The sequence below is a fragment of the Brienomyrus brachyistius genome, chromosome 11 (genome assembly GCF_023856365.1).
Source record: "Brienomyrus brachyistius isolate T26 chromosome 11, BBRACH_0.4, whole genome shotgun sequence".
NCBI lineage: Eukaryota > Metazoa > Chordata > Actinopteri > Osteoglossiformes > Mormyridae > Brienomyrus > Brienomyrus brachyistius.
In genome coordinates this window covers 6350659-6372185 of record NC_064543.1, presented here as the reverse complement: position 1 = coordinate 6372185, position 21527 = coordinate 6350659, and the positions used below count along the sequence as shown (strand labels likewise).

At 45.5% G+C, this 21527-nt stretch overlaps 1 protein-coding gene across 2 annotated transcripts; it reads left to right on the top strand.

The window, feature by feature from the left end:
* Nucleotides 1-8620: 8620 nt before the first annotated feature.
* Nucleotides 8621-21423, top strand: aldh1a3 (aldehyde dehydrogenase 1 family, member A3). Of its 2 annotated transcripts, XM_049030864.1 has the most exons (14): nt 8621-8791; nt 9351-9455; nt 9640-9780; nt 11637-11766; nt 13052-13113; nt 14841-14969; nt 15330-15443; nt 15719-15821; nt 16507-16691; nt 16782-16946; nt 18747-18904; nt 19027-19101; nt 19772-19889; nt 20711-21423. In XM_049030864.1, the coding sequence occupies exons 1-13, from the start codon at nt 8696-8698 to the stop codon at nt 19839-19841; spliced, it is 1533 nt and encodes a 510-aa protein (XP_048886821.1). In that variant the 5' UTR covers nt 8621-8695; the 3' UTR covers nt 19842-19889; nt 20711-21423. The 2 variants fall into 2 exon arrangements, with proteins under 2 accessions (XP_048886821.1, XP_048886820.1); XM_049030863.1 differs by having other exon boundaries at nt 19772-21423.
* Nucleotides 21424-21527: the final 104 nt, after the last annotated feature.

Genomic DNA, 21527 nt, shown 5'->3' with positions numbered 1-21527 from the left:
AGTGATACGTTTCAGTAAACCTTAGATCCTAGGTATAGAATATAGAGATTTTATAGAAAAGTCAGTTTTTGAAAAATAAGTTATGGTGAGTGTGATTTCTGTGCGATCCCCCTAGTAATCATTTACTGGAAAAGGTTGGAATGTTCTAGAGCCCTTATGTTTTTTCTGGTTTGTTCCATGATTAACTGCTAAATAGTCCGCTAATTATTATGAATACAAAAAAAAAATAGCCAGGTCACTCCCATGGCCTTTTTGACGGAATGCCTAATTGTGGATGATTTTCAAGTAATATTTCATTAGTTATAAATTGCATATCTCAAAGTCATGACCCGCAGGGTCCAGATTAAAGAGGGCAGTGTCTTTAGACCAAGGGCAGTTTATGTCCTTTTGGCGTTCTGTTGATTTTGCCGTTGGCTGCACCATCAGGGCCATGTCCTGTTTTGCGGGACAGAAGGTGGCATTTGCCCTGCAGATATCAAGACCTTGTGGCTTACGCTGTGTCCACGGACGCCTTTGGCGGGGCTGCACCGAGTATGGCTCCAGCTGTCCCGTCGGCATGGCGACACAGACCGTTGCCGCGCCGACAGACCCGGCGTTTTAGCGGGCGCCCAAGAACTGTAGCATCAGCCGCAATGGAAACCCGTCACCCGTGGAAAACCTCAGCGGCAACTTCAGCACCATAACTCCGGCGCTCACCTGTCAAAGGATCCGCGAAAACGATCCGGAGGTGAGGCTGACACATCTCGCGTCCTTCAGGTCCCCTTATTAAAAATGTCAAAAGCGGGGTTGGGTTTCATAAAAAAGAGCCGCCTCTTCATGTCGATTCCTTCCTCCTTGTAATAACGAGAGTATCGCTGTGGCGAAGTGGGGAGCCTATTCCTTACACTCCGAAGAATAATAGCCTGACATGATTACCACCGTACTACCCTAGTGGCCATAGCGCGACCGATGTTACGCATGTTAAGTGCTTCGTTAAACAAAAGCTGACATTGATGTTTGCCATTGAAAGCACTGGAGTTTTCCCGGTGTCCCCCCCCCCCTGCCCTCTAGCTAGCAGTCCGCACAGGGCAAAAGGGGAAATGTAAACATTGTGGGGTCATTCAATCCCCTACATTAGAGCCCTGCTTCTGACGAAGGCCCGACATCGCATGACAATGTGACCACATTCCGCTGGCCCTCGATGGGACGCTGATACGCGTATCCACTGATACACAATCCCGCCGAGCGCCTTTCTCCCTAACAATCGGCCACTGTGACAACTGGCCACACCGCAGTGAGCCCACCCTCTAAGAGAGGGAGAAATAATAAATTAATGTATAAAACTCACTCCGCTCCGAGCTCTTCTGCGTCCAGCTGAACACGCTGCACTGCAGGCCCTCCTCTGCCCTGTTCGCCCTCACACTGGGGACGTTCACCTTGTTCGGCCGAAGTTTTCTCTACGAACATGTTTTGGTTGGTTTCCCTTGAAAAAATTACTGTTTACTGCTGTATATGTAGATGCCACTCAAATCCATAGGTCTTCAAATACTGTGGAAAAAAATCAATGCAAGAATGGAGAGCTAATCAGCTTGTGTACCTTGCAATAAGTCTCTTTTGGTAAATATTTTCTTTGTCTTTGCAGGGTCTACAAGGTTGTGTAGTTCTTAGTGCTCCAAAGCCACTGCCGCTTTCTCAGCGTTACGCTAATGAGTGTTTGTTCTGGAACCGAACCTCACATATTCGTCACATTGTGCAACGTTCCCCAACAGCACCAGCGGTTCTCCGGGTCTTTCTGAGAATTGTATCTTGACGGATCTTCGGAACGGAAATTCGCTTTTGATTACAACCACAATGTTACTTACTTGTGCCCAATGATCCTAAGCTGGTGGAGGAATTAAACAACAAACAAATTAAACAAAAACAAATTTTTAAGCTCTACAAATGAAGTAGTTTTTTTTGTAATAAACTTTGTATTAAAGGCTTTTTTTTAGATGGTTTTCTAGAGAAGTATTCAGGGCAAATTGCTGTAATACCTAAACATCACATTATTTAAAAATAAATTCTAAAATAAGAAAATTTAAAGGTAAAATACTGAGATAGAAAATGTAATTGAATAAAGGTGAATATTGGTAAACCGGGACAATTTTTGAAATGTCAGTACGACAGAGAGTAACGATATTTCATATCAACCATATGTGTCCAAGTTTACCCATTGCCTCTAATATTCAGTCTAATGGATGAATGCTTTATTAAATGATAGGCACTACATTTAAAGTTACATTTATATTATATCATTATAATAAAAAAGACAAATACCTGCTGTACAACTGGCTAATACTTGCATAAGCTATGCAATTGTTACATTAATTTATTGCACTAATTTGTTACCAATTAGGGTTGAACCGGCACCAAGATCAGAATCAGGGACTGGTGATACCAGCCTTGGTATTGGCTCATACTGGGTTGAAACGAAAATGAGTGAGATCACGCATCCCTGTTGACAACCACTGTGTACACATAGGGCACCACCTAGCATGTTAGCGATCCTCCGTAAAGATGTAAAGATGTGATCAGGCTACTTCACATCACCGAATGTTCAGATTCACGATTATGTTGAAGTGCAGGAAAGCGTAAACATTTAACGTTGGGGGAGAAAGTAGGCAAGGCCGGTGTCACGCCCAGCGAAAGGGAAAATGCGGCCGGCACAAACCCCGCGATGACTGGTCCCCCGGGCGGGCCGCTCTCCTTCTGTGCTGCCCCCGACCCGTTTGCAAATCGCTCTGATCTCGGGCACAAAGCCGCCTCTCACTCCCTCACAATGTAAACAACCGTCTCGATATTGTCTGAATTGGGTGGAAATACTGAGATGGGGATCTCAGCGCGACATCAAAGGCGAGACCCTTGGAGCTGTCAGCCGCGCGGATATGGGGCTCTGACAGGAGAGCAGATCACCAGCCCAGATAGAGGCGCGGTAAAGCGCCGCATTCATTCATTCATTCATTCCTGCCTCCCGCGAGCACTTTCTACTTGCTGCCTCTAGAGACTGGTTGTGCCTTCGCTCTTTTCTAATGGAAGTCAAAAATCTTTTTTTTAATTTAATTCAATTAATACACAAATAGGAGATATTTTCAGGATGGGTAGGGCTTTACTGCAGGTTCCAGTTTCAATAAAAATGAATAAGAACATATTAGGCCTATGTAGACTATATATGGGGAGGGCAGGCGGGGGGGTCTGAGGAGCTGTTTTTAGGGTAGCTAACGCAAAAACTACTGTGAACACTGGAATCCTCGGAATGCCCCCCCCCAACAAACACACGGTACTTCATTGGTACGTTATTGGTAGGGGCATGTCTCTACTGTCCATACCCAAATCTACGCCCTTGTGTGCAGGGCCACTATTATTATTACTGTTGTTGTTCTCATTATTAATGATACTTAATTGTGGTGCACCGTCTAATCTGGCTGTACTGCTCTTCCACATAATTTATTTTTCCTTTTTTTGATACTGTAACAGAATATTGCGGTCTGAAGTTTTGTTCTGCCCTTGCTGCATGTTCTGAAACAAGGGAGAGGCTTCTTCATTCCCATGAGGGGCTGAAAAGGGCCTTTGTTCTTGCCCTGAACACCTGGAGGGAGTTTATCTCTGGTGGGTCAGCCCGCTCCCCGGGCCCTGGCGCGTTGCAGCTGTGCCACAGTAGGATAAACGTGCCTGGGTCAGCACAGGGATCCTGTGTCACTGTGTGTGCCTGACCGGTGGCCATGTGACCAGTTTGGGCTCTTAATTCGTAACCGTGCAGGCAGCCGGACCCAGATTTCCGCGGATCTCGGAAGCCGCTCTCTTCAATTCTTCCTTCCGCTAGCAAACGTGCGTCGAGCGGACAGCTTTCGCAACTTAGTTTAAACAAGGATATAGATCTGGCAAGCTGTGGGGAAACTTTAAAACGAAATGCCCATTGGTGCAAATGCTTTTCTACTGATGAAAACAAATTTATAAAATTAATGGGACGGGGAATTGTAATCAATTAAACAAATTGAAAGACTCTCCCATTCCCGTATAGCTCATTACGTCTGGCTTAAACTACATTTCAACGTGTCCAAGCAGCATACCACGTCAGTTTTAGTTCAGCTAGTCTTCCGCCATCACATTGACAATGTCACTAGCTAATCAACATATACGTTCCTGTAGATGATATGCAATTATACATTATTTTCTCAACTCTTTAGCATTACATTGTTGTTATCAATGGAATACCCCTATATACTGTCTCGTGTGTCCTTTTTTTCATGAATACACATTTGAGATACCAATACCTAGGTTTTGCATTTGCACAAAGCATAACATTTTAGATTTAATGAAAATGTTTTAAACTAGGCCTATGCAGCCTACCATGCATCTATTAAAAAAAAACCAAACAAACATATTTTGGATGACATTAATAAAGTACTTACATATATATAAATATGAAAATTATTTGAAATTCCTATAATTTTTTTTTATCCTGAATACAAATTTTAGTTTGGTATGAGTTTCAAAGATGCCTTCTCAGGATTCCTTAGGTACAACTCATCTTTATTCACATCAGTTTTTATAAATATAGGCTATTTTATTACACATTTTTTTAAAATCTCTTTAAATGTGAACAGCAGTATTAACTGTTGTTATTCTAGTTATGCTTAGAGGGAAAGTTTGTAGTTGTCATAACATGAGGAACGAAGGACTCGATGGCAGGCATCAAGAGAACAAAAGCGGCTTTATTATCAAAACAGGAGCAGGGAAACAAACAGGACTGCGAGGGGTCAAAATGGGAAGGCTGGGACTGGGAAGGGCACAGGCAACAGGAGGACTGACATTAATGACTGGACTGGGGAACACCGGACTGGGAAGCACGTATATACGGGACTAACGAGAGAGTGATATGATTCAGATGTTGACGTTCATCTCATTAGGATCGGGAATTATGAACAGGATACAGCTGGGAAAAAAAATTAGGGTTCTAGAGGATCAGCAGCGACCCCTGCTGGTCGTATAGGGATGGACAGGATGGTTCATGACAGAGTCCCCCCCCCAAAGTGTGCACCACCACGACCTGGCTGGGACAGGGTTACAGACGTGCTGACAGAATATACGGGACATAAACCAGACGGGATCAGGAACTGGGCAGAAGGGACAGAGACCAAACCTCAACGGCACTGAGAAAACAAACGACAAGGTGCAGGACTAGACTAGTTACATGGGGTAAGACTGACCACAGAGCAGGACACCAGGCAAGAGGGGCAGAGCACAGAGCAGGACACACAACATGACCAGGCGCACAGAAAAGGCCGTAGTGACCCCAGGGACCAGAAGGGCAGCAAGATGGACAACCACCACCACCAGGATAGGATGGACAAGTAGGGAGGCAACAGAGACAGGGCAGGAGAGCCTACGGAGACAGCAGGGCTGGAGCAGGAGTGCAACAATGTCCCCTCCCCTCTGCAGGAGAGCAGCCCTGGTGGTCAGCATTGCGTGAGCATTAGTCTGGGCAGTTGGCACAGACGGTGTGCCCCCATCTACCCCCCCGGGAGACAAAGACTCGGCCAGCCATTCACTTAGGCCCCACCTATTACCAGTGGCCGCCATGGGACCTGGGACTGGATTGACCTAAACCTTTGGCTGAGGCAGGGACCCACTGAGCAAGACTCAGGGCAAAGCCAGAGGGTCCCACTCTAAGTTCTTCAAAAGAACATCTTCCAGATCAATCCCATCCGGCCTGGCAGCAGCCGTAGAGTCAGTTGTTAGGCCAGCAGTGGTTGTGGAGTCAGGTGTCAGTCTGGCAGTGGCAGTGGAGTCGGGCATTGGCTGGCAGGGTCCAGCAGCAAGAAAACCACCCAAACGATGAAGGGTGATGAGGGGGGCACCAGTAGGACACCAGCAGACGAGGCAGATACTGGCAGGACATCAAGAGGTGAGCATGGGGCAGCAGGAGGCAACCGGGGAACCTGGAAACGAACAAGGCACAACCAGGGAACCTGGAGTGGCCACTGGTGTTCCCTGCAGGACGGCAGATGAAGCAGAGCAGGCCGAGCAGCCCAGACAGTGTCGCCTGGGTCAGGTTTGGGCAGCATGGATGCCACGAGGCCAGTTGCGGGTGATGTGGCCTCTCTTGGGCTGGGAGCCTGGGACTTGGGTGGAGCGGCCCTCTCTGGGCCAGGTGCCTGGAACGCAGGCGGAGAGGCCCTCACTGGGCCGGGAGCCTGGAGCATGGGTGGAACGGCCCTCTCTGGGCTGAGAGCCCGGAATGGAGGTTCTGGAGGTGCAGCAGAGGCATGGATGCCCCCCAGGGGTGCAGTAGAGGTGAAGACAGGCTCTGGAACTTCAGCAGAGGTGAGGACAGCCTCTGGGGGAGCAGCAGAGGTGAAGACAGGAGGAGCGGGCCCCAGTAGGCTAGACTCTGAAGGCTTAGGAGTGGTGGTCTCTTCCAGGCCAGGCTCTGAAAGATCAGGCAGAGTGGATCCTTGTGGGCTAGACTCTGGATGTTCGGGAAGAGCAGTGGCCTCTTCGAGGAGACTTGAGTGTGGCAGCGGCTTCCCATTGGCAGCATGAGATCAAACCTGGCTTCCTCCGGTCTCCTCTTCCAGCACCGTAACTCATACGGGGTTGGCAACGGCAGGACAATCCACACGGCGGGAGGCTTGGGATTGTTAGGCTCTTCTGGATCACTGTCACTAATTGGGTCGATTAGTGGATCGTCCATGAACCATCCAGGTGAGCAGGCTCAGGAAGGTTTGGGCTAAGGAAGGAGGCTGGGTGCAGGGAAGGTGGTACAGGCAGATTTGCAGAGCGTACAGGGCTTGGGGAATAGTCACTAGGTGACTGTTGGAGCGCCTGCTCATTCTGTCATGACGTGAAGGATGTAGAACTCAAGGGCAGACATTGGGAGAACAAAAGTGGCTTTATTATTAAAACAGGAGCAGGGAAACAAACAGGACTGCGAGGGGTCAAAACGGGAAGACTCTGGAATGGGTGCAAGCAACAGGACGACTAATGTAAATAACCAAACTGAGAAAAACAGGACTGGGAAGCACGTATATATGGGACTAACGATTGAAATGATTCAGGTGTTGACATTTAAAACATTAGCATCAGGGATTAGGAATAGGACACAGCTGGGAAAAAAAGGAGGATTCCAGAGGCCAGCAGCGACCCCTGTTGGTCATAGCAGGGGATGGACAGGAGGGGTCTGACAGTAGTAAACAACACAGGCTGGCCGATTGTTAGAAGTTCTGCTACCATTTGAGTCCACGTAATTCGAATTATCATTATGAAATTTCGCTCCCATATTTAAGTACATTGTACTTTATTTATTTCCAGTTGAATTTTCCACCCACCTTTCCCAGTTTCCCATCAGATTCCCATTCCTTCCCATCCGTCCTCTCGCTCAATCAGTCCGACTCCCCATCTCATTATGAAGTGTTGGAAAGTTGCTCAAGTGAGAAATGGGTCCCGCGAAAAGCCCGCTGCCCCAATTAAACTTTGACAAGAAGAGTGACAAGAAGCAGCGGTGAGGAAACAATGCCGACTGTGTTCGAGCGTGAGCCCGGAGCTGGGAAAGGCTTTGTGGCCACGAACAAAAGGGTTTGTTTGCAAGTGTTCAACTCCATTAAACTTCATCGGAGCCAGGTGCAAATACCATCTTCATGGAGAGCAATGTAGACCCTCACACCTTAGCACGGCTGATGAACATCCCACAGTCACCCCTAATTCCCTCTCATGGACCTGATCAAAGCTACCGAGTTACAATGTAAATACCGTGCTTTAGAATAACTCATACTTCTTACTGCTATTGCAGGACTGTAAGGTCTGGCAGTAATTCAAGTGCTCCAGCAGTCTGAATCCGTGAGGCTGCGAATAAAAACGGAAATATCTTTTTAATTTATTTGCATTATAATATCCATTGCGACTAACATATAAATGGTTAAACATAGTAAGACACACAGGCCTAAATATCCTGGAAAAAAAAGAGCCAGGCCGATTTGGCTTGTTCGAGTAACTTGACCGTTCTGCGAAAATCAGTTGTGTGAATTTATACCCACCCAAGCGTGAGACGGACATGTTTTGGGGGCAATTGGCCCCGGCCTGATATTTATGAAGCACCGAACCCAAGACGTTTCATGCACGAGGGAATATGGTTGTTACATTTGCTGATATCGGCTATTGTGTTTCACTGCGCTGCTCCCATTTCATGCAGCCAGTATGGGGTCATTCATAATATAGGATCGTAGTAAAAAAAAAATATAAAATTCGACCGTCCAAGACTTCGACCGTCCGTGCAACATTATATCGAACGTAATGAACACATCTAATACATTACCAAAAAGGGTCCTGTAAAAGAGAACAAAAACATCCACCGCGATACAAATAGTAAATCTGGAAAGCCAACAGTTATGCGTCACCTAAGGAGGACATGCAGAGCATATAAGTAAGTGTGTTAGATGTTCATACTTCGTTACCCGGGGTGGCTTTGGGTTGTGCTCGCTATACATGAATGAAAAACAAGTGAATAAGAGTTCAAGATCAAGTTAACGGGGGCGGAGCCGCCCTGCCATGAGCAGATCTCATCCGAAGGGAGGAACTAAAATTTCCTATAAAGCCTGTCAGATATTTTGCAAACAGTCTAGACAATAGCACGCTGACCAGGCTCAGTCCACAACACTGGCACGGAATATCTTTTGTGATCATGGCTCAGAACGGAATTATAGAAAACGGGCAGCCAAAGGGGGAAATTCCCGGACTTCCTAAACCCGTGAAAATTACAGAGGTGAAATACACCAAGGTAAGACCCGAGATTCAGATAAGCGTTACTTAATATAATTAGTGATTTTAATACAGAAGTAGGCTCTGCATGTAAGCAGTGGTGTGCGAGGATGTCACAGATGACTAATTGACAAGTATGACTACTATTATGCAGGGTACGAAGCTCTGCTAGAATTCATTTTTTCATTCTTGAATATTGGCACATTTTTTCTTCAGCGTTACATTTAACTGTTGCGTTTGTTAAAACATGTATCCATATATAACAATACGATATATATAGCCTATAACAATATATAACAACACAATACATATATAGGCTATATATACATATTACGCGCACCCACACATATATATACACACACACACGCCGCAGGTGTGTTTTTTACTCGTGGTTCTGATGCTGAGGCACAACAAATAAATATTCTAAAACTTTTAATAAGTACAAGGCCTATTACGCACATCTTTCACTCAGTCACAAAAACGGCCCTTGCTTATTCCTATCACTGTGCCCTCCTCCCCACCATAAACTTCATAATTCTCTGTACTTTTCCTAAATGTCACTTTTTTTCGCCGGACAGATTTTCATCAATAATGAATGGCACTCATCTGTAAGCGGGAAGACGTTTCCAACTTACAATCCAGCCACAGGTGCGAAAATCTGCGAAGTAGAGGAAGCCGATAAGGTAAAGGTTGCTATTACCGCGAATTAAAGCGCTATTAAAACTAAGGAGATTAGGTATATTACCCATTTTAAATTGTGTACGAAATAAAAAAGATAGCTTTTAAATTACGTAGGTGCAATAATTAGACTAATTTTAGTAACAAATAAGCGCAAAGGTTTGACTCGCAGAAGCTTTGCTTCGACAGCTGGATGTAGACAAGGCGGTGCTGGCGGCGAAGGCAGCGGGTGACAGGGGCTCTGCCTGGAGGCAGATGGAGGTGTCCGGCCGCGGCCGGCTACTGAACAAGCTCGCGGACCTGATGGAGAGGGACCGGGCTCTTCTGGCGGTGAGCTCACCGCGCTCGTGCACCTGTGCCCCTTTCTTCACCGTCATCTGATTTAGCGGCCTGACTCACGCACTACACATCTGCACTTTTAACGGGTACTTATTTAGTTTAGATATTTTCCTTTTTTTACATAACAGGCTAAAACCGTTTCAGCAGCATATGTGCCACTGGATATTTTAGGCCCATTTACATGTAGAAGGAAACAAAACTAAACCACATCAAATATATATACGTATCCTATTTTTTTGTGCGAGAATGCGTAAATTTTTATAGTCCCCTGCTTTATATATTTTTGCAATGCACTTATTAATCAAGACATTTGCCGAAGCGCGATGGTATATGAGCGTGTTTTTGGCACGTTCAACTTTTGTTGAGTTTCTCTGATGCCGACGGTTAACTTTGCTCGGATGGATAATATCTCTGAAACATTTCCGTGTCTCACACATTTCAGACTTCACTCACTCACGACTCACCGTTAGGCCACATAACGCGACCTTTGTAATTAAAACCTTGTTCATATCAGTTTTCACCTCATTGAACTGCCATCTCATATTTTGGAGTTATATTTTAAAATTGAATTTCGCAGATGCGAGTAGGACTTGGATCTTTGCATGTGACTGTTAATCATAAACATATCCGGCTGTACTGTATACAGGGGATCATTAGTTACGATAAATCTTGCTGCACTGGGGGAATCAGAAACAGATTTTCCGAAGATGCGACGGTATATCCATGTGTGTGTTACGCTTTCGCGTTGGTTCAACCCTTAGTTTGTGTACAATCTGCCTGTTTCTCGGGGATTGCTAAAAACCACTGGCATAAAATACGCCAAAATACGAGTAATGCAATTTTGAATGCTTTTTCGAGGCACTTAGTAAAGTAAATAACTTTTGACAGCCGAAGCGTGCGGTGTAGAAATTCCCCGCTTCTCCTTGCTGGGGCATTTATTCTGATGGCTCCGAAGTGATGAAAAACCACACATCTATATTAAGGATGAACTCCCATGACCATGTAAACATAGGGGCTGAATTTCGCAATGACAGATTTTGGGTGAAATGCGCCGTTGCAGTATAATCATTGTCATTCAGGGGCCTGCTTGTAGCGGACACAGTATAAATTTTCTCGAAAAGCATTTATACCTTTGTTGACTGCAAAAAAAGCTCGTCCTTCATAACTATACGAAATGCCAATAATCCAAAGCCTATAATTTTATTTTATGACTTTTAAAAGTGTAATGTTCAGAACTAACGAAGCCAAGTTTTTAAATTTCCATACGATGAATTTTATTATTTTTTATACTTTCACATTAGTTTATGATTGAACCAAATACTTTAGGAATATAAACATAAGGTCACACTTTTTTAATAGGAAGCTAAAATTAAGCTTCCGTCCCAGGCTCCTGGATTCTGGTAGATTCAGAACCAGCTTCAGATTCTTTTCTGTAGGCAAGGCTACGGGCCCGCCCACTCTGGGCCATCGTTAGAAAGGACAGGCTGTAATTGGGTCCCTGGTTCTGCTTCATGTCTTGCTGCTATGTTCTGCTGTAAGGGGAAATTAGCTCTACTTAAAATGTCTCTAATTGCATTTTTTGAAAAGAATGAATTCCCCCAGCACATTAAAGTCTTGGCATTAGGATCGGCCATAAAACGATGTGTGTTTGCAGCATTTTATGGCGTGAGAATGAGTCAGTCACGATCTCTCGAAAAAATGCACACAGGCATGGGTTGGGGTGCACGGGGTCACATATTCCCCCCCCCCCCTTAAAACTCTTCATGGCGGGTGCACAGAGCCGGAGAGCGGGCGGTACCCCACGAATCGGTGGCTGTGCACAAACTCAACGCTTGTCTCTGTTCCAGACCATGGAGACCATGGACACTGGGAAACCTTTCCTGCATTCCTTCCTCATCGATCTCGATGGCAGCATCAAAACGCTGAGATACTATGCCGGCTGGGCGGACAAGATTCACGGCAAAACTATGCCAGTCGGTGAGTTTGTGCGCCCAGCCTTTATGGGTTTAGGGAGACTTAAATCACTCAGGAATTATGGCAATTATAGTGATTATAATTTGGCTTGTAGAACGTATACATTTCACAGTTCCTCCACAATTCAATGATTTTACACGTTCTCTAAAATTACAGCATGATCAAAAGACATTTGTCACCGGATTCCAGTCAGAGACAATAAAATGTAATAGTGTAATAGTGCTTACTGGGAAATCTTAAAATAACACTGACCGGTGTAGTCTTGTATTAACCAGCATTAATTAACCAGCGAGAGTCATTAACCATCTGAAGTTGCTCCCCACTCTTTTCTAGTTAATTAGTTGTAGAGGTAGTCAGTCGGCCACATTCATTGTCACATTTTTACTCTGGGTGCCAGGTGAACTTAACCTTTGCTGCCCAAGAGGGCTGGATCATCTGGAGAAATCCATGGATAATGAGTTTGAAGCAGATCCATTGTGTGAGGGAGACTCGCTGTCTGTGGTGGCAGTGATGTTTGGAAATGTGAGACAGAAAGGCGGATTGAACACATCGCAGGGTCCCGGGATGCCATATCCCTCACAGAGGATGTATGAAATGACAAGTGCTGTAAATCGCTTGTGTGACAGCAGAACAATTAGTGAGGCGTGGTACGGTGTGGTACAAAGGGCTCCTTCTGTCGTTCGACGATACATTTCTTACGGGGCACAATGTCTCCGATGCCTGCAAGCAATTTCTGTGGGATACTGTGCAATTGTGTGGCGTGGAGACGCTAAAGTGTCACCAGGCTCATGCGTGACATAATCGCAGTCTGTCAGGAGTCCCACCAGCACAGGGAGTTCCGCCTTAGTTAGTCACAGGGGGTCTGGGATTCCCTGGCAAAGGAGGACCAGATTGTGGATGGGGGGGGGGGGGGGGGGGGGGTTATAAAGGCACCTTTTGAGGGACATTTGCATTTATTTGTTTTAGCAAATGCTTTTAAGCAAAGTGACGTGTGGCTGGCAGAGCAGCGTCTGCCAGTCTTTGGAGCAATCAGGGTTAAGAGCTTTGCTCAAGGGTCCAGTGATGAAAATTACTCTGCCGACCGTGGGATTTGAACCAATGACCTTCCGTTGACGGCGTCCGTGGGGACGGTGCTTTAGTTACCTCCTTCCAGGCACGCTTAACCTTGGTGAACCTTTTGCGGTCTGCCGAAATTCATTGTGCGTCTTAAAATTCAATGAAATGTTCTGTTGCTTTCATCTTTTATTTCTTCTTCTGTTAATTTGTTTGTGTCCCATGTTTTTGCCAGATGACAATTTCATGTGTTTCACCAAACATGAGCCCGTCGGCGTGTGTGGAGCAATCATCCCGGTGAGTACAGCACAGGCCTGGAGGCCTTCGCCCTCAACCACCAAATCCTGCTCGCTGTGTGTGCTTCAGATGCTTGGTTCCCATTTCATTCTGACAGCTTTATGGAACCATGGTTTCCACTTGGTCCTCTAGGGGGCAGACTACCCAGGGAAACAGTCACGTCCACCATAACAGGGCTGGATTATTGATAACCAATGTTTAAATGCATTAATTTGTTTATATTTGGAGCTTATCTACTCTTCGATAATCTGCAGAAATCAATGAATGCTATTTAATTTCTATACCTAAAATATTTGCTCAATGTATTAATATTTCCTTGATATATTTAGTATTTCTTCTGTAAAAATGATTGCGTAGATCAGCGTCGGTTCGGTGGGTGCCCCATCCTATGTCACTACTCAGGGATCTTCTTGAGGACCAGCGTGGCCCCATAGCTGGTTACAGTCACCAGGGGGCGCTGCAGTAGCCACTGCTCAGGCTGAGCTGTCTGTCGGTGTGTTACGCTGAGAAGGCTCGTGCCCATTAACAGCATGGATTCCGCGAGTACGGGGGGTGGGCATTGCTGCCAATGATCGCCACATTGCTAACAGATAATCCGCAAAAACAGCCCCTCCATCGACAACCCACAGAAAGTGATTGTGTGCTGGGTTTAACCTTCGCAAGGCGTGTGACGTGATTCAGAACGGCGAGGCCAAAGCCAGCAACTAAGCAGATGGAAATGGCAAAAGATGAGGCATCCCACGCTGGTGCATGTTAAGTGATGAGGTCTATGGTGAATCCAGCCCTATCCACATCATTACACTAGACAAAGCAAAACAATGGGTCAGGCAGTCACTGCCGCTATTCCAACAGGTTTCAGGGTATATTAAAAGACAGCTTTCATCTTAGATGTAATCACATGTAACTGCTTTCACCATTGGGGGGATAGCATTACAAGGGCTGTACCAAAAATGGCATTTGTGACACATTCACAGGCTGATTGATTCCACTTTTTCTTAAGAAAAAAATTGTAGTCTTGCTTTATAATGACATCTGTGACAAGCATGGCACTTAAAGTGTTGGGTAATTGTTTGGGTCGGGGCACTTTTTAATCTTAACAGTGTCTAAAATATTAATGACTACTCAGGATTAGTCTGCAGAAACAGGGGTATGTGAGTTTATGGTGTTTTGGCAACACAGAAACAAAATGTTGTAGTTGTCAGACATGGGAGATTATATCATAAAGATGAAATTCATACTAAACAATTATGTGTGATTACTCTAAGCGTTCTGGCATGAAGTAAAAGTGAGTCACCCCGAGAGAGAAGTTGGACTTTGGGAAACGAAAGATTTCCAGAGTTAAGGTCCGATCTCAGTTGCTGGAGCCGGTTCACTATGGGAGTTAACAGTCTTCCATTGGTCTGCAAGTCTGATCTTTGTCACTGTAGCCAGCTCGCTATCGCAGTTACAGCCCTGCATCAGTGTGCATCTCACTGTCTGATGGCATTTGCTGCAGCTGGCTTGTTGTGGGAGTTAACAGCCCTGCATCAGCTTGCATGTGACTTTCTGAAGTCCTTCGCTGCAGCCATCTTGTTAACGGTCCTACATCAGTGTCCACTTCTGATCTTTAACCTGCTGCCAGTCATTTGTGCTGATTCCACTGCCTCCACAAATGTATCTCCCGTTCCTCATTCTCCTGTTCTCTCTGACCCAAATCCCTCATCTCTGACCAACACTAAATGCACCAGTGGAACTTCCCCCTCCTGATGTTTGTGTGGAAGGTGGGACCAGCACTGTGCTGTGGTAACACCGTGGTCATCAAACCAGCCGAGCAGACGCCACTCACTGCCCTCCACATGGGGGCGCTGATAAAGGAGGTGAGCCCCCAGCCCCAGAGACATTACTGAAGGGTCTTAGCTCTCAGATGTTCACATACTTCTGCCCAAGTTGGGCATCACAATCCCAGCATGCTAATAATCTGTGACTATTACTCACCATATCACCACATTAATGACTATATTTACTGCAGTTCTATGTTACTATCTACTATCGTACCAGGATAGTTTCCTGCGTGTGGTTTTTTTAAACAGAATGGAGATGATGGGGTAATGGGACTTATGTGTCTGGTCCTTTCTGCCACATAGAGAAAGTTCTGGTCTTTGCTGCTGTTTGTTTCTGTCTTGCTGCGTATAATGAGGACATTAATTAAGCTGAAGGCCCTGATTCTCTGCTTGCAGTCTGGCTTCCCTCCTGGGGTGGTCAACATCCTGCCAGGCTATGGCCCGACAGCGGGGGCAGCGATATCCAACCACATGGAGGTAGACAAGGTGGCTTTTACCGGCTCTACAGAGGTATGTCACCTTCCATAAATGCCACCAAGGTGTGTGAGTGCTGGTGGTGCATTTTTAAACGCACGGGGACTGCTCGGTGCATCCTGGCTAATCGAATGCCGAACCGATGGTGTCAAATATCGGCTAACTGCCAGGACAGCCCCATGGCTGCCTGCTCCTTCGTGAGAGCGAATGGCCTCCTATCACAGTCATTAAAATATTAACATTGACATGACACTGTAAAGGAGTGCCGTGAAAGTGAAAGATCGCGTTAAAAGAAAAGGTTTCCTCTTCAGGTTGGGAAATTAATCAAAGAGGCAGCGGCTAGGAGTAACCTGAAGAGAGTGACGCTGGAGCTGGGCGGAAAGAACCCTACCATCGTGTTCGCCGACGCGGATTGTAAGTGAGGCGGCACAGGGGGTACACAGGAAGGGCCAGATAATCTGTTGAAATACCACCCATGTCTGGAAGCGTCTCTGCTAATTAATACTCAGTGGATCCACTCTGTGTGTTGCATATATTTTTTCTCCTATGAATTTGAATGGGCTGCAGTTTGTAAACAAGCTCTGGGGAGAAAAGTTTGTGTCCCAAAATCTCCCAGCTTGGGTGTATAACTGCATAAGCCAGCGGGTCTCAAACGTTTTACTTCGTGTAAGAGCGGGTGGTAGGTGGGCACAGTGAACGCTGTTGACCAGAGGGACTGCTACACATCACCAGTATGAGCACCGCTTAAATACATGTATGTGGACCACTGCTCTAAGCTACTGGCTGTAATCATGTTTCTTAGCCATACTGCATACAAAGGCTCTTTGTTGACATTGAACCAGTCCAGGGTCAGAGGTGGGTAGTTCAGGTCCAGAGAGTAAAAGTCCAGACCAAGATTTTGTTTCAACCAACTTGCTGAGTACTCTGTGACTGTGACTCTTTATGTTCAACTGGTTGGTTGAAACAACATTCTGGTCTGGATTTTCCCTCTCTGGACCTGAGCCACCCACCTGTGGCCAGGGTGACAGATAGTAACAGATCTGCAGGGTATGTGTGTGAGGCTGTGTTTTTCGTGGTTCCCTAACCCCCCCCACCTCAGTGCGGCTGGCTGTGGAGGAGGTGCAGAGGGGCGCCTTCTTCAACCAGGGCCAGTGCTGCACCGCGGCCTCCCGCATCTTCGTGCAGGAGCAGGTGTACGAGGAGTTTGTGCGGCTCAGCATGGAGAGCGCTGAGCGGGTGCTGGCCGGGGACCCCATGGACCCGCGTACGGCACACGGGCCACAGGTGACTCCCGTCCGCGGACTGGGCCAGCGCGGCAGCTACGCTAACTGCTCTCAGTGCGGAGCTGACATTGTCTCTGTCCTGCTGAGACAGATTGACCAGAAGCAGTTTGACAAGATCGTGGATCTGATCAGGAGCGGTGAGCGAGAGGGTGCCACACTGGAATATGGAGGCCGTCCCATGGATCGCAAAGGCCTCTTCATTAAGCCCACTATCTTCTCAGGGGTCAAAGACCACATGCGCATCGCCAAAGAAGAGGTACTCCTCCGTGTGCCCGTCATAGCATGAACTCTCGACGATTCAGGCACAGCTCAGTACTTGATAACTTCTCGGTACTTAGATTAGTAAATGCTTTATGAATGTGCAATACTGCCACCTCTAGGCTGCCTATCTAAACTGCACCTTTTCGGCACATTTTCAATCCCGTCGTATTGAATTCATATAGAAGCAGGCCTCCAGTTATCATGGGCTGTATGGGAATGTCACTCCCACCACCCCACCACCCTCCTATGAGAAAAAAATGACAAAATATATCATCACCCCTCAACATTCCCTTAAATTGTTCTGGGTAGTTTCACTCTCATAACAGTTAATCTACCTACTATAACACGGGTTACTCAGCTGGTGGATTCTGGTACACAGCTGGACTGAAACACAATTTAATCCAGATCATGTGATCAATCTCATCCACTTCTCACACACACACACAGCATGATGGGATCCACCCCCCTACCCCAAAAGATGATTTGACTCCCACCATCGTCCTTGAAATATTCTTTCATCTCAGCTGTACAGAAGTGTAGCAATAGGCATTAATAACGGTTATAACTGGAAACTGGTGACATCATTTGCAGCATTTTCAAAATAAACCAGGGGGTGCAACAGTGTTGGTGTCAGGGTTAAATCTGCAGGTTCACATTCACTGGCTAATTTCCCAGTAAGGGATCCGGTTAATTCAGATAAAAGACCTGGGTCCCGACAGACGTAGAGTGTCACCACTGTCATTTGTACGAGACTCACAGTGGCTCATTTATCGCAATTAGCTAGATGAACCTGAAGAGCAGAAGGAGAGAGATGCTAAAAAAACATTTCAACAAATGTTGCTAGTAGCTGCGCCGTTGGTGTTTTCGGGTGCATGGTTTGGTGTGGGGTCTCATGCTGTGTGTAACGCAGTTTTCCTGTTAGGCTGCATGCCACTGAAGGGGAAGGGGAGAGGGGCTTTTCATATCATGTGACATCCTTCTGGCCTGCCCTTCCTTGTGACTGTGATGTCTATCCTGTCATGCTCCGCTCGGCCAATCCTCCTGTGTGCTACGCCCCCTCGTTAACCTCATGAGGAATCCCTGTGTTTACCAGCTGTTTCTCATTGTTATTGATTAGTTCAATGTATTTAAGTTTGCGTTAGGTATGTTTTCCCCAGTCCGGTTATTAACGTCTGTGTGGTTCTGAGTGTGCTTAAGTCCTAATAAATTCCCTCGTTCCCCAACTCTACTTCGTCTCCCTGCTCCTGCTTCTCCTGCCTGTCCTGCTGTTGTACCACTGTTCATCCTGCCATCAGAAGCAGCACCTGCCTGCCCCCCCTGCCCACATTGAGACTCAAATATTGAAATTTGGACAGTGTAAATTAGGATTTTGCTATGTTGTTAATCTGATTTCCTTTGCCGGCCCCTGGAGGATGGGCTCCCCCTTTGAGTCTGGTTCCTCCCAAGGTTTCTTCCTTCTAGGGAGTTTTTCATTGCCACTGTTGCCTCTAGCTTGCTCACTGGGGGCTTTGGGCAGAGATAATGTGAAATGCTTTGAGATCATGTAATATTGTCAAAATGCACTATACAAATTAAACTGAATTGAAAATAATATTATTCTGCTTTTGCTAAGTGTCACCAACGATTCCTTTCTGACAGCCATGTAACTTTTCATGTCGTACATGCTGCTCAGGTTTTCCATATTTTACAGCCAGTGAGCCACATGTTTTGAATCTGACCTCCAGCAGATGTAAAATGAAACAGCTCCACATTCTTCTTTTTCAAGTCTGACTGCCTCTGATCGCCACTCTTTCAGATCTTTGGCCCGGTGCAGTGCATATTCTCATTCAAAAGCCAGGAGGAGGCGATAGAGAGAGCGAACGGAACACCGTACGGCCTGGCTGCTGCCGTGTTCACGCGCGACGTGGACCGGGCACTGAGCGTCTCTGCCGCCCTGCAGGCTGGCACCGTCTGGTAGGTTGGTCTTGCCCGGAAAGTCTGCCCTCCCGCTCAGACCCATTGCGTGTAAACGCAGTGTTTAGGTCTGCAGATATTTTTTTAAGGTGGACCCGCTTTCTCTGCCTTTACGTCTGTAGGGTGAACTGTTACAACGCCCTTCATGCCCAGACCCCCTTCGGTGGCTACAAAATGTCAGGACATGGAAGAGAGCTGTAAGACCACACTTCCACTGCCAATCTTCCATTTCCATATATGTATCATAATAATCATTCATGATTGTATGCAATGGGTTACTGGCACCTCTGATGGAAATGCATTAAAATATTATATATAAAAAAAACAATAGCATTAAAGAGACAAACTCAAAATGCCAAGATGTTTATTAACGCTTCGATGGAATCAACCGAATTATTCATTTAAATAAAAATCGGTTTCACAGGTTTCACCATTAAGAACGCTCTTAAATTCTGGTAGACTTATTGTGAAATGTCTTAAAATTTGATAGACTTATTGTGAAATAAGTCTACCAAATTTAAACCAGGAATGAAAGGCACCTTATTCAAGTTTTAAAGAAACCGTTTCACTAGGGTATAAAAATGAGTCAGGGATGCCAGTAATTATGGAGCATTGTAACAAAACGCTTGTCTGTAGCTATATATAAAATTTGTACAAGTAGAGGTAAAATATATATTTAGCAATTGTTGAAATTTGTACCATGACCTGTACCATAATTACTCACAGTGAATATCTGTAATTACAATATAAGATAAAATTAGCATAAATAGTTTAATTCTAAACTCAGGAGGCCACTTCTGTTAACTGGGTGGTGCTTCGTCATGTGGACATTGTGTTTTGTAACGAAGCTCTCGTTTGGTTTTGCAGTGGTGAATATGCCCTGGCAGAGTACTCTGAAGTGAAAACTGTCACTATCAAGGTGGCAAAACAGGACTGAGCAAGTCGGTGTGAAAGGCCGACAGGCCTGTGACCACATGGGCACTTAGTAAGAGCGCGGCACTCACTGAGCGGTCTGCGCCTCCTCACCTTCACCCCTCGTCACTTCCCTGCCTCCTCCCCTCCTTACTTGCACCCCTCCAGGTCTCTGTATCTCCTCACCTTCACCCCTTCTCGCCTCCCTCCCTCATTGTCTGTGCCTCTCCTCACCTCCTTACATGCACCCCTCCAGGTCTCTGTACCTCCTCACCTTTACCCCTCGTCACCTCCTCACCTTCACCTCACTGCCTCCTCCCCTCCTTACTTGCACCCCTCCAGGTCTCTGTATCTCCTCACCTCCACCCCTTCTCGCCTCCCTCCCTCATTGCCTGTGCCTCTCCTCATCTCCTTACATGCACCCCTCCAGGTCTCTGTACCTCCTCACCTTTACCCCTCGTCACCTCCTCACCTTCACCTCACTGCCTCCTCCCCTCCTCACCTATGCCCATCCTCACCTCCTTACCTTCATCTCCCCTGTGTGCCTCTCCTTCTCCTCGCCTCCTTGCTTTTTGCCTCTGTTCCCCTTGACCTCTTTGCCTCCATCCCTCTATCTGACACCTCTTGCTCAGGGACTTGTTGTACGAGTATGAACCTGGTTCCGGAGCAATGTTGGGCAGACGATGGGATTACTGCTGTACAAAAAAAAATGACTACAGCAGCAGTTAAAATGAACTTTTTAAGTCTGTACAGATTTATCAACTTACAAAACAATGCCGGTGATTTTATTTATATAGATCTTACGCATGCTGAGGCCAAGATTCATACTCTTGTTCTTGTTTGATCGATGCTCATCAATAAGCAGACATCAATTTGTTTTTTCTTGTATTTCAGAGATACTGCACAACCCATATCTGTAGAGGTAGCCTTCGTCCTGTAGTCAGAATAATCACTGTTTCGATATAAGATAAATTATATACATATACAATGCAAAATATAGCCAGTGTAAAACCATATAATTGTGTTGTTTCAATATACTGTGTGTCATGCGTCGAAATTGACTGTAAACCTGGAAGTGCAGTTATGAAATCAGCATTCTGTGCAAAGATTTTGGTTTATCTTTTGTCAAGCTTTACATTTTCACACCATAAAAAAGGTTTAAAGAATTCATTTTATTGAATAACAAATAGATATTAACATGTTGATAGAGCTGTCACAATGATGAAATATGTAATATTTCAGATGGTTTATAGCCTTCTATAGTTTTACCTTCAAAAGGTTTCCTATCTGCTTTCTGTAGGTTTTCTTTCTAAAGCGAGGCTTCTGTTTAATATCAGTTGTATCGGATACAAAAAAATGCACATCTTACATGTGAGCATTTCAAATATTTTTTAAATTTAATTTCTTAAATGCTTTTGTAGATCATATACAATAGTTCACAAGAAGGGTTTGAGTAATTTAAAAAGTTGATTTGTATTGTAAATCTTAACTATAGAATACTCATGTGAATAATGTTAGCCAATGACTATCTGATTACTCAATAAAGCTAGTAATTGATATTTTGTATCAATATTTAAATATGACTTAATAAAAGTTACAAAACAGAAGTCAGTCATTTTCTGTATTTGATCATTTTATCTTGATTAACTGGTTGGGTATACTTTATTTTCCAATAAACAGTCAGAATAAGTGTTTTGATCTGCTCACTGTG